The sequence below is a fragment of the Myotis davidii genome, unplaced genomic scaffold, assembly GCF_000327345.1.
Source record: "Myotis davidii unplaced genomic scaffold, ASM32734v1 scaffold642, whole genome shotgun sequence".
Lineage (NCBI taxonomy): Eukaryota > Metazoa > Chordata > Mammalia > Chiroptera > Vespertilionidae > Myotis > Myotis davidii.
Window position 1 is genome coordinate 1,349,724 of NW_006293957.1, and position 13,721 is coordinate 1,363,444.

The 13,721-nt window shown below is 54.8% G+C and overlaps 1 protein-coding gene across 1 annotated transcript in view; it reads left to right on the forward strand.

Moving 5' to 3' along the window:
* GRID1 (glutamate ionotropic receptor delta type subunit 1) overlaps positions 1 to 13,721 on the forward strand; it is a 664,185-nt gene that overhangs the window by 386,215 nt on the left and 264,249 nt on the right. The window contains exon 6 of the mRNA XM_015566676.1: positions 3,250 to 3,303. Coding sequence (XP_015422162.1) covers positions 3,250 to 3,303 — 54 coding nt within the window. The remainder of the gene's footprint in view (positions 1 to 3,249; positions 3,304 to 13,721) is intronic.

Sequence of the window (13,721 nt, forward strand, 5' to 3'; positions counted from 1 at the left end):
TAGTGAAGGGTTTTATTCCCTCCCTAACTTCAGGGGAAAATCTCTACCTGGGGAAACAACCTTTCTCGGAGAGGTGACCTTGGTTAAAACACATAGTGCCAAGAAGGTGAGCAAACATATTAAGAACAGTATGCCATATATGCCAGGTCCCTTGAAACAGCAAGGATGGACTGGCTCCCGGCAGTGTCTCCTGCCGCCCAGGGTTGAGGGCCTCCAGGGAGCTCAGCAGGGCAGTGGGTGAGTGGGAACCATAACTCACATGGTCAGGGGCTGTCTCCCGGGAAAGGAGATCCACAGAGAGTCCAGGGAGCCCCACGGGGTCCAGCAGTACGATATTCCCGAAGCAGGAGCCACAGAATCGGGGGGACGTTGGGCAGTTTTCTTATGAGAGCAACACCCCAAGAGGTTCTGGAGGGAAGGCCGACTGAACAGCAGTAGCTGGACTAGAATCGTGGGTTCTTTTCCCAAGCAGGCTGGCCCTGGGAGCCCCGAGTGCTGAGATGGTTCGTGATTACCACAGCTTCCTCGTGGTTCTGACATAATTTCTGACACTCAGGCCCCGTGATGGTTGCTTTTGCTTCTCAAATCCACCACAGCCTTGCATCCAGCCACTCCCCTGCCTTGAAAACGGGAGTGTGGATGAGGGTTTCACTCCCTTCACACGCGACATGGAGGCTGACGCGGCACGGAGGCTGACGCTGCACGGAAGCAGGCCTTCTTAAAAGGCGTGTTGTGCAAAGGAGAAGCAGGTCTTAGACTTACTCCATGTCTGTCACTGGGAAAATACAGGCCCTGGGCTCCCAGGGAAAAGTTCTGAAGGGTTATAGTTGGGCTTAAAAAGATGCTAATTGTCCACAAGCTTTCATTATCGCCTGCCCCTAGATAAGGTGCCTAGATAAGCTGCCAACAATGAGCACAGAAATAATCGGGCCTTGGCACGTGGTAAATAAATGCTCAGCACTGTGGCTGGAAGGCCTCCAGGTGCAGGGTTTCCCCTCCATTGACTATTCCTTTAGTCCAAGAGGAAGCGACACAGGCTCCCACTTAAGAAATGCAAGTGCAGTAGTGGTCCCAGGCAATGAGAAGAGGTTAACCTGGGGTGGTGGGCAAAGCTGCTAGTGATGGTGTTTTCTCAGCCTTGAGAGCAAAGATCTTTTCTTCCCATTACCAGGGAACAGGCCGGGCCAGAGGCTGCTACATGTGCTGACAGTGGCATTGTCCGTGGGCTGGGGCTCTATTCGTGGGCTGGAGCTCTGTCCGTGGGCTGGAGCTCTGTCCGTGGGTTGGCGCTCTGTCTGTGGGCTGGAGCTCTGTCCATGGGCTGGAGTGCTGTCTGTGGGCTGGAGATGTCCGTGGGCTGGAGCTCTGTCCGTGGGCTGGAGATGTCCATGGGCTGGAGCTCTGTCCATGGGCTGGAGATGTCCGTGGGCTGGAGCTCTGTCCGTGGGCTGGAGATGTCCGTGGGCTGGAGCTCTGTCCGTGGGCTGGAGATGTCCGTGGGCTGGAGCTCTGTCCGTGGGCTGGAGATGTCCGTGGGCTGGAGCTCTGTCTGTGGGCTGGAGATGTCCATGGGCTGGAGCTCTGTCTGTGGGCTGGATCTCTGTCCATGGGCTAGAGATGTCTGTGGGCTGGAGCTCTGTCCATGGGCTAGAGATGTCCGTGGGCTGGAGCTCTGTCTGTGGGCTGGAGATGTCCGTGGGCTGGAGCTCTCTCTGTGGGCTGGAGCTCTGTCCATGGGCTGGGGCTCTATCTGTGGGCTGGTTCTGTATCTGTGGACTGGCACTCTGTCCGTGGGCTGGGCTGTCCGTGGGCTGGTGCTCTGTCTGGAGAAGGGTCTGTGTCTCCACCCGATGGCCCGGGAGAGCCTGTGCTGACCCTGCTCTTCCGTGCCGTGATTCCATCTGTGGGGACGTGGTGGCGAGAGCGGGCTAGGCCCCCAGGCGCGGTCTCCACGTGCTGCTGTCAGCCAGCAAATGCGTCCTTGCTGATGCGGTGACAGTGCTGAGGCCGGGGCCTCACGCGCGGGGTCACTTGTGTGCTCATCTGCTGAGAGGACTCAGATCTTGGTCCTGACCAGGAAGGCCATTCCTGATACATCGATAAGTCAGGAGTGACAGATGCCGCCTGGTGTGTGTTCAATGACACTGTTTTAGTAAAGACAGCTGTCTGATGTGTGTGCTTGCAGGTGTGACCAGACACTTCTGGATGGAAACACTTAAAATGACCTCGAGGAGGGGAAATTGGAGGGACAATGGGGCATTTTACTACATTGGCACATTTTTAAAAAATGGGACAAGGTTAAGGGATGATTCTTACTTTTCTGTATTTTTCAACTAAAAGGGTAAAAATTACATTGCAAAAATACAAAAAAATAAAAATAAAAGAGGACTAGGATCTGATAGCAGTCTGCCAGGGCTGGGCACCAAGCGAGCATGTGGCCGTGCAGGTGGAAGGACTTAACAGCACAGGCTTGCAAACTGCCCGTTCTCCCTGCTTTTTCCCAAAAGGAACTCAAAGATATCTGAGAGACAGTGTACGTGACAGGCTCCTATCTGCTCTGCCCACCGACAGTTCATTCACGCCTTCAACATTTATTGAACACCTACTATGTGCTGGTTATGTTGTAAGTTTCTAGAACATACTGTGACCAGAATAGACATGGCCCCTGACCTCATGGAGACCCCCACCTGGTGGAGGAGATAGACACCAATAATAAATACCGGTAACTCTTCAAGCACAGAAATGGCGAGCGCTATGGGGTAGAGAGAGAACGGGATGGGTGGGGCACTGCCCAGGAGAGAAAGAGCCAGTTCTATGGGTCCTGAGCACTGAAGGCGGCTGGGCGCCCCAGTGGTGAGCACCATCTTCCCAGGTGTCACTCAGCACAGCTGGACCCACTGCCACAAACCCCCTCCAGACTTCCCACCCTCTCACCTGGCCTAGACCAAGGGGACACTTCTCCCCCCATGCCCCTGCAGAGAAGTGTGGGTGGGCACTCTCCGGGGGAGGGGTGCTGGCCTGGGCTCTGAGATGCCTGCAGGATGGCTGGCACGCGAGCTCTGGGGCAGCTGGAACTCAGACATGTGCATTCAGATGCCGCGGAGCCAAGGCCGCCAGAGCTGACCCCAGGGGACAGCATGTGGGGAAAACTCTGCGAGAACCGTGTTTATCACCCCTGCCTCAATGGTCATCCCGATGCCTGCAGCTTCTGGCTGCTTCTGTTCATGTGGCTTTCCTTTCTCTCTGCAGGCCGTGGAGACCAACCTGGCTTCCAAGGACAGCCACTGGGTCTTCGTCAATGAGGTAGGAGCCCAGAAAGGGGAGGGCGTGCCTTCACTAAGCCTCCCACCCTTGGGGAAAGTGGGGATGAGCTTTTCATGTCCAGTTCTGACTAGGGGTGCTGCAGTGGATTCCAGGCTCCACTGCGCCCACACAGGAGGTCGGAGACCTGCCAGGACCTGCCAGGATGCTCTGGGGCAGGTGGGAACCAGGGAACGCGTCTGCACTTGAGGCACAGACAAGCCGAGTGTCACACAGAAGTTGTATCAGGTGTTCCGTGAGGGTGAGGGAGGCTGGAGCGACTAGGGTAGGCTAGAGAATGGGGGCAGAAGAGGGGGACAAAAGAATGAGAAGGGACAGAGGCTGCATTTCCTGCAGGAGGTTGCAGGTGTGGGTGTCACCCGACTGTGTGAGCATACTAGTACATGTATGTAGAATGTGTGTGCAAGTGTGTACGGATACATGTGTATGCATAAGTATGTTTGTGAGTGTGAGTGCGTGTGCACATGTGAGTACAGGTGTGGGAGTGTGCACATTCTCAACCAGCTAGTGGGGCCGGATGATTTTAACATTTAAAGGCGGTGAATGAGAAGTCTCCCCACTGACTGCCTGTCCCACTGATTTGGCCCTGGAAGGCATGGCGACACCAGGTTCCTCTGTGGCTTGGCAGCCTCTTCAATAATCACGCCCCGGCCTCCTCCTGGGTAGGTGTTGCAGAGGAGAGGGTGTAACCACATGTCAGCTCTCCTGAAGGATCCCCCACTCCCTCCTCCTCCTCCTCCTCCTCCTCTTCCTCCTCCTCCATCACCATACGCCCACCCCCTGAAGGATTCCTCCTCCTCCTCCTCCTCCTCCTTCTCCCCTTCCTCCTCCTTTTCCTTTTCCTCCTCCTCCTCCTCCTCCGATTCATCAAATGCCCACCTCCTGAAGGATTCCTCCATTTTTATTGATTTCAGAGAGAAAGGGAGAGGCAGAGAGAGATAGAAACACCAATGATCAGAGAGAATCATTGATCAGCTGCCTCCTGCACTCCCCACCCTGGGAATCGAACCTGCAACCTGGGCAGGTGCCCTGACCAGAATTGAACATGGGACCCTTCAGTCCACAGGCTGACGCTCTATCCACTGAGCCAAACCGACTAAGGCTGGGCTAGATTTTTTTAAAAATATATTTTATTGATTTTTTACAGAGAGGAAGGGAGACAGATAGTCAGAAACATCGATGAGAGAGAAACATCGATCAGCTGCCTCCTGCACACCTCCTACTGGGGATGTGCCCGCAACCCAGGTACATGCCCTTGACCAGAATTGAACCTGGGACCTTTCAGTCCGCAGGCTGACACTCTAACCACTGAGCCAAACCGGTTTTGGCAGGTCTAGATTTTTGATGATTACAAAAAAGGCTGCTATGAACATTCCTGTGAAAGTCTTTGTATGGATACCTGCTTTCATTTTGGGGTGCATATTTACACGTGGAATTGCCGGGTCAGATGGTAGATACATGTTTGACTTTTTAAGACTCTTTCAAGTTTGAGAAGTCCTGTGCCTTTGCGCCTTCTCCTGTCCCGGGGTGATGGGCTCGGACCGGCCATTGGAGTGGTGTGTCTGGCGCTGCGGTGCTTGTGACTTCATTTCCCGACCGATGCCAAGCATCTGCCTGTGCTTAGTTGCCTTCTGTATCTGCATCTTACTTGGGGGGAGCTGAGATCATGGATTTACACTACACATTTCATTTAAGTGATTTAATGGCGTCCCCCAAATTTTGATATGTGTGTATTCATTGTTATTCAGTTCAAAGCACTTCCTGTATTACCTTTGATTTCTTCTTTGACCCATGGCTGCTCCAAGGTGTGTTACTTAGTTTTCCAATATTTGGGGCTTTTCTCTTCCTGATGTTTAATTTAGCTCCATTGTAGGTAGAGAACAGTTTCTACTCTTCGACTCCTGTTAAATCTACTGAAACTTATTTGCAGTCCAGCGTATGGTCATTCTTGATCAGTGTTTCCCGTGCATTTGAAGGGTCTGTGGTTGCCCTGTGAACGCAGCCAGGCAATGTAGCTGATGGTGTTGTGTGTGTCTTCCGCATCCTTGGTGGTTTCCGTCCACTCGTTCCCAATTATTGAGGGAGAGGTATCAAATATTCCACTTTAGTGTGACTGCCTCGCTCTCTTTGCAGTTTTACCAGTTGCTGTGTAATATATTTTTAGGCTTTTTTCTAAGAGGCATAAATGTTTAGGATTTTATATCCAGTTGGTTAATCAACCTGTTATCATTATGAAGCAACTTTTTGCTGTGAAATACACTTTATCTGATATTACTGCAGCCCTTACAGATTCGATTAGCACTTTTAACTGATTTGTTTCGTTATGTTTAAAGTACGTCTCTTTTTTAAAAATATATTTTTATTGATTTCAGAGAGAAAGGGAGAGGGAGAGAAAGATAGAAACATCAATGATGAGAGAGAAACATTGATTGGCTGCCTCCTGCCCACCCTACACTGGGGATCAAGCCCACTCCCAGCCATGTGTCCTGACCAGTAATCAAACCATGACTTCCTGGTTCATAGGTTGACGCTCAATCACTGAGCCGTGCCAGCCAGGCTAAAGTATGATTTTGATGGCCTTTCATACTTGGGTCTAGCTATGTTGTCCTTTCTAACAATCTGCTTTTAGTTGAAATTCTTAGATACTTTTTGCTCAGTTGGAGCACTGATATTGCTGATGCAGGTGGGGTCCTGGAAGCCACGCGAAGGAACCGTTTCAAACAGGAGGAGGGATCCAGGCTGCTGCATGGGATGTGATCACCTGGGGCTGCAGGAGGGTTGGGTTGGGATACTGAGTCCCTGGGACCTTCACCTTGTGCTCTCCCACTTGAAGGCACGAGGCAGCTCAGAGACTCGATGGCTCTTCAGTGTAACTTAATCAGGGCAGAGGCAGGATTTGAACTTAGGTATGAATGACTCCAAATGCCAGAAACGGCCTATGCCACTGCCCCCTTACCTGTGCCCCCCCCTTCCCCCCGCTGGGCACACTGAATGCTAAATGCCTGACTAATTCCCAGCAATGTTTGAAATTTGTCATAATTTGGAAGCAGTAATAACTTGTTGTGGAAAGTTTTATTAGAAAACATTTATTTTTCATTGTTATATTTATGCCCGTTATTCCCTTTTTGTTATTTGACCTTATTTTAAAAAACGGTACAAAAGGTCAGGAAGAGGCTAGTACCTGTCACATGACCATGTCTGCAGGGAACAAGGCCGGTTGCCTCGAATCGTGTCTGAGACGCAGGACAGCTGCCACGCTGTGTTCTCAGGGCCTCTGCAGGCCCGGAGGCGCCAGGCTGCCGCGGCCGCGTTGGGAGGGCTGAAGGCTGGTTTGGCTCCACTGGCCACTCCTGTGACTTGGCCAGCTGTCTGGCTTCCTCTGTGAAGCCAGTTTCCTCCTCGCAGGGCTGCTCAGGGAGCTGCGGAGGCGCGGCAAGATGGCTCTGGTTTACAGCAAGCACTCTGATTTTACTCTTTTTAAAACTCTTCATTGTTGAAGGCATTACAGCTGTGCCCTCCCTCACCCCCCTATGCCCCTTCTAGCCGCCCCACCGCCCCAGGCCTTCAGCACACCGGTCCCTGTCCAAGGGTCATGCATGTGTGCAGACAAGTTCTTGGGTTGCTCTCGCCACCTGCCTTCCCCTGAGGCTCACAGTCTTATCCATGTGGGGGCACTCTTCCATCAAAGGACAGCTTGCCTTCCAAACATGGCAGGGCTGTGGGCCTTGTCCTGGGACCATCCTCAATGTCAGCGGCCCCAGCAGTGATCCCAGCGCTCAGCATCCTCTGAGGAGCGGGTGGGCTGGCCTCCTTCTCCAAGCCTTTCCTTCCTCCTCTCAAGGACAGCCCAGGCCTGGCTCTTCCAGGGCCCAGCCTCCTCCTCCGGTCCTGTCTCCACACTGGGCCTGGCGACTGGTCTCCTGGGGACCAAACAGAGCCCCGCCGGGCACTGCGCCACCGAGGAGAAGCCAAGAGGCGCTTCTCATCCGCATGGCGTCCTGGTGAGGAACATACATGGCCCCCCTGCCATGGGCAAAGCTGCAGGAGCTAGTCAAGCCCCACGCACTAGGAGGGAGGAGCTGGGAAGGCCTGCCTGCTGATGGCACTGTCAGGAGTGAGTCAGGGTTCCCACCGCTGCTGTGTGTGGAGTTGTGGGGGGACACTCAGAAGGGAGTGCTGGCAGAGTCTTAACAACCGCTCACATAGCGCGCCTGCCCATTGGTTTCCTGCCCATCACTCTTCCCGCCCCTTGGCTTCCTGCCCATCACGCTTCCAACCCATCACTATTCCTGCCCATCACTCTTCCAACCCATCACTCTTCCTGCCCATCACTCTCCCTGCCCATCACTCTTCCTACCCATCACTCTTCCTGCCCATCGGCTTCCTGCCCATCATTCTTCCTGCCCATCACTCTTCCTGCCCATCGGCTTCCTGCCCATCATTCTTCCTGCCCATCACTCTTCCTGCCCATCGGCTTCCTGCCCATCATTCTTCCTGCCCATCACTCTTCCTGCCCATCGGCTTCCTGCCCATCATTCTTCCTGCCCATCACTCTTCCTGCCCATCGGCTTCCTGCCCATCATTCTTCCTGCCCATCACTCTTCCTGCCCATCGGCTTCCTGCCCATCATTCTTCCTGCCCATCACTCTTCCTGCCCATCGGCTTCCTGCCCATCATTCTTCCTGCCCATCACTCTTCCTGCCCATCGGCTTCCTGCCCATCATTCTTCCTGCCCATCACTCTTCCTGCCCATCGGCTTCCTGCCCATCATTCTTCCTGCCCATCACTCTTCCTGCCCATCGGCTTCCTGCCCATCATTCTTCCTGCCCATCACTCTTCCTGCCCATCGGCTTCCTGCCCATCATTCTTCCTGCCCATCACTCTTCCTGCCCATCGGCTTCCTGCCCATCATTCTTCCTGCCCATCACTCTTCCTGCCCATCGGCTTCCTGCCCATCATTCTTCCTGCCCATCACTCTTCCTGCCCATCGGCTTCCTGCCCATCATTCTTCCTGCCCATCACTCTTCCTGCCCATCGGCTTCCTGCCCATCATTCTTCCTGCCCATCACTCTTCCTGCCCATCGGCTTCCTGCCCATCATTCTTCCTGCCCATCACTCTTCCTGCCCATCACGTTTCCTGCCCATCACTCTTCCCACCCATCAGCTTCCTGCCCATCACTCTTCCTGCCCATCGGCTTCCTGCCCATCATTCTTCCTGCCCATCTCTCTTCCTGCCCATCGCTCTTCCTGCCCATTGGCTTCCTGCCCATCATTCTTCCTGCCCATCTCTCTTCCTGCCCATCGCTCTTCCTGCCCATTGGCTTCCTGCCCATCATTCTTCCTGCCCATCTCTCTTCCTGCCCATCGCTCTTCCTGCCCATTGGCTTCCTGCCCATCATTCTTCCTGCCCATCTCTCTTCCTGCCCATCGCTCTTCCTGCCCATTGGCTTCCTGCCCATCATTCTTCCTGCCCATCTCTCTTCCTGCCCATCGCTCTTCCTGCCCATTGGCTTCCTGCCCATCATTCTTCCTGCCCATCTCTCTTCCTGCCCATCGCTCTTCCTGCCCATTGGCTTCCTGCCCATCATTCTTCCTGCCCATCTCTCTTCCTGCCCATCGCTCTTCCTGCCCATTGGCTTCCTGCCCATCATTCTTCCTGCCCATCTCTCTTCCTGCCCATCGCTCTTCCTGCCCATTGGCTTCCTGCCCATCATTCTTCCTGCCCATCTCTCTTCCTGCCCATCGCTCTTCCTGCCCATTGGCTTCCTGCCCATCATTCTTCCTGCCCATCTCTCTTCCTGCCCATCGCTCTTCCTGCCCATTGGCTTCCTGCCCATCATTCTTCCTGCCCATCTCTCTTCCTGCCCATCGCTCTTCCTGCCCATTGGCTTCCTGCCCATCATTCTTCCTGCCCATCTCTCTTCCTGCCCATCGCTCTTCCTGCCCATTGGCTTCCTGCCCATCATTCTTCCTGCCCATCTCTCTTCCTGCCCATCGCTCTTCCTGCCCATTGGCTTCCTGCCCATCATTCTTCCTGCCCATCTCTCTTCCTGCCCATCGCTCTTCCTGCCCATTGGCTTCCTGCCCATCATTCTTCCTGCCCATCTCTCTTCCTGCCCATCGCTCTTCCTGCCCATTGGCTTCCTGCCCATCATTCTTCCTGCCCATCTCTCTTCCTGCCCATCGCTCTTCCTGCCCATTGGCTTCCTGCCCATCATTCTTCCTGCCCATCTCTCTTCCTGCCCATCGCTCTTCCTGCCCATTGGCTTCCTGCCCATCATTCTTCCTGCCCATCTCTCTTCCTGCCCATCGCTCTTCCTGCCCATTGGCTTCCTGCCCATCATTCTTCCTGCCCATCTCTCTTCCTGCCCATCGCTCTTCCTGCCCATTGGCTTCCTGCCCATCATTCTTCCTGCCCATCTCTCTTCCTGCCCATCGCTCTTCCTGCCCATTGGCTTCCTGCCCATCATTCTTCCTGCCCATCTCTCTTCCTGCCCATCGCTCTTCCTGCCCATTGGCTTCCTGCCCATCATTCTTCCTGCCCATCTCTCTTCCTGCCCATCGCTCTTCCTGCCCATTGGCTTCCTGCCCATCATTCTTCCTGCCCATCTCTCTTCCTGCCCATCGCTCTTCCTGCCCATTGGCTTCCTGCCCATCATTCTTCCTGCCCATCTCTCTTCCTGCCCATCGCTCTTCCTGCCCATTGGCTTCCTGCCCATCATTCTTCCTGCCCATCTCTCTTCCTGCCCATCGCTCTTCCTGCCCATTGGCTTCCTGCCCATCATTCTTCCTGCCCATCTCTCTTCCTGCCCATCACTCTTCCTGCCCATCACTCTTCCCGCCCATCAGCTTCCTGCCCGTCACTCTTCCTGCACATCACTCTTCAAACCCATTGGCTTCCTGCCCATTACTCTTCCAACCCATCACTCTTCCGGCCCATCACTCTTCCTGCCGATCACTCTTCCTGCCCCTCACTCTTCCTGCCCATCAGTCTTCCTGCCCATCACACTTCCTCCCCATCACTCTCCCCACCCATCACTCTTCCTGCCGATCACTCTTCCTGCCCCTCACTCTTCCTGCCCATCAGTCTTCCTGCCCATCACACTTCCTCCCCATCACTCTCCCCACCCATCACTCTTCCTGCCGATCACTCTTCCTGCCCCTCACTCTTCCTGCCCATCAGTCTTCCTGCCCATCACACTTCCTCCCCATCACTCTCCCCACCCATCACTCTTCCTGCCGATCACTCTTCCTGCCCCTCACTCTTCCTGCCCATCAGTCTTCCTGCCCATCACACTTCCTCCCCATCACTCTCCCCACCCATCACTCTTCCTGCCGATCACTCTTCCTGCCCCTCACTCTTCCTGCCCATCAGTCTTCCTGCCCATCACACTTCCTCCCCATCACTCTCCCCACCCATCACTCTTCCTGCCGATCACTCTTCCTGCCCCTCACTCTTCCTGCCCATCAGTCTTCCTGCCCATCACACTTCCTCCCCATCACTCTCCCCACCCATCACTCTTCCTGCCGATCACTCTTCCTGCCCCTCACTCTTCCTGCCCATCAGTCTTCCTGCCCATCACACTTCCTCCCCATCACTCTCCCCACCCATCACTCTTCCTGCCGATCACTCTTCCTGCCCCTCACTCTTCCTGCCCATCAGTCTTCCTGCCCATCACACTTCCTCCCCATCACTCTCCCCACCCATCACTCTTCCTGCCGATCACTCTTCCTGCCCCTCACTCTTCCTGCCCATCAGTCTTCCTGCCCATCACACTTCCTCCCCATCACTCTCCCCACCCATCACTCTTCCTGCCGATCACTCTTCCTGCCCCTCACTCTTCCTGCCCATCAGTCTTCCTGCCCATCACACTTCCTCCCCATCACTCTCCCCACCCATCACTCTTCCTGCCGATCACTCTTCCTGCCCCTCACTCTTCCTGCCCATCAGTCTTCCTGCCCATCACACTTCCTCCCCATCACTCTCCCCACCCATCACTCTTCCTGCCGATCACTCTTCCTGCCCCTCACTCTTCCTGCCCATCAGTCTTCCTGCCCATCACACTTCCTCCCCATCACTCTCCCCACCCATCACTCTTCCTGCCGATCACTCTTCCTGCCCCTCACTCTTCCTGCCCATCAGTCTTCCTGCCCATCACACTTCCTGCCCATCAGCTTCTTGCCTATCGGCCTCCTGCCCATCACGCTCCCTGCCCATCATGCTTGTCATGCTCCCTGCCCATCCTGTCCATCATATTTCCTGCCCCTCGCCCTTCCTGCTACCTGATTCTGATGGACTCGGATGACTCACGGCTCCTGTCAGAAAGACCCCATTCCCTGCCTTCTACACTGGTATTACCCCTTCTTGGCCACCCAGGAGAATCGTCATCATGCATGGAGAGGCAGAAGCAAATACGTGCACGTGCGCACACACAGACAGACACATGTGTACACACATGCATATATCTATACACAGACACATGCACACACATGCACACACATGCAGACACACTTCTGCTGCCTTCACGCGCAGCACGGGCAGGCTAGGCAGGGCCCTGCTGGGGTTCCCAAAGAGACTGCTTTAAGGCTGCTATATGGGAGACAGTTCCAGCCACCAGAGCCCCTGGTGAGGTGTCGTAAATGGCTTCTAAGGGCTCATTAGGCTCATTGGACACGGGCTCCGCTCTGGTTCTTTTCCACCGTCTCAAACCAGAGCACGTCATGCCCTGGCCTGTCTCTTAGAGCGGTTGGGAAATCCCAGATGAATGCCGTGCAGTTTCAGGAAGGAGGGCGAGGTACCCTGTAACTATCAGTGGTCAGAGCAGAGTGTGGTGTGCACCTTTCAAACAGGCAGCTGCTGAGTGCTGAGGGCTGAGGAGCCCCAGGCCCTCGCCTCCTGCCTGGTACCCCACCAAGTGCAGGGGGGCTCCTGGCCTGAGCTGCTGAGGAGCCCACGTTGTGAGGCCAGTGAATCCCTCCCGGCAGGAGCAGTGGCCGCGGGCTTCCCAGGAGGCACGGACACAGGTTGTGGATTGTCCAGCATGTGCCCAGCCTGCTCACATGCTTCATAGACGTCACTGTACACAGATGGGATCCGGTAAGCTCTGATCTCGCAGATCAGGACGCCCGATCCCGGCTGCGACCAGCGGCTCCCTCCATGCCCTCTGGGTCCTGCGAAGGCGCCCGGGTTTACTCTTTGTCAAGGTCAGTCCTGGAAAGGCCTCTAGACACAGGAAGCTCCAGCAAGGCCCGCCTTCCCTTGAGGCCCAGCCAGGTCTCTCTGCATCTCCCAGGATGACGGTGGGGGGCCAGCCCACAGCGCCTCCCCGCCCCTCCACCTGCACTGGAGCCTCCTTGCTTGGGCCCTGGAACGCCTTCCCTCTCTAAGCCTCAGAAGCCTCACCAGCAATTGTCAGTTCACCTCCTTAGTGGAGGGAGACATCTCACAAGAAAGGGCAGCACACGCTTCCTAGAGCATGAGGGGCTGCCCCCTCTGTGGGCGTGCGGGGAACTGCCCCCTCTGTGGATGTGCGGGGGCTGCTCCCTCTGTGGGCGTGCGGGGGGCTGCCCCCTCTGTGGGCGTGCGGGGAACTGCTCCCTCTGTGGGCGTGTAGGGGGCTGCTCCCTCTGTGGGTGTGCGGGGGGCATGGTGATGTGGGAAGGCAGGGATAGAAGAGAAGCAGAGAAAAATTGTTATACTTCTTTCTGGTTCTTCTATAATAGAACAAAATGCAAATTAATATGCCAATGAATTATCCTTTCAAACAGCTACATATGTCAGATATTTTGCCAAATTGAGGTTTTCCTGTTATGTTCAGTTTGTGCCCAACTGTTTTCAATTGGTAACCTATCACTCACATGTCAGCGTGTCAGTGCACAGTCGTGGAGATGTCTAGTGGTCTTGGGGTAGCTGTCAATTGGAAGAATTATGACTCATGTAAGTCTTCTCGGTGTTGGGGGCTTGGCCTGTTAGTACTATTGTAGGTTTACCGCAGCCAGATGCCCCCTCGACCGCCGACTCGGGGCGGAGCTCAGAGCTGCGGCCCCGAAAGCCGGTCCCCGCCCTCTCGTGTCTCGTGAACACAACAGGAATCAACAGTTTTCATTTTAGCAACATTATAGGTGAAGGAAGCCTCATGCATTGTTTTAATCTGTATTTCTTTGCTTGTTAGCCAAGTCAAACACTTTGAACATTTACTGTTGATTGTGTCTATTTCTAATTTTGTGACATCTGCTCTCATCCTCTGTGAAGGTGCCGTAGCCCTTTGTCATCGGCTGTGTTTACAGCCACCTTCCCAGAGGCATTGCTAACGCCGGAGTGGAAGGTGAACTGAGGCTCAGAACGGCGGGTGTAGGGCCCCACAGAGACCCGCTGGGGATTCAGCCCCTCCTGCCCCCCC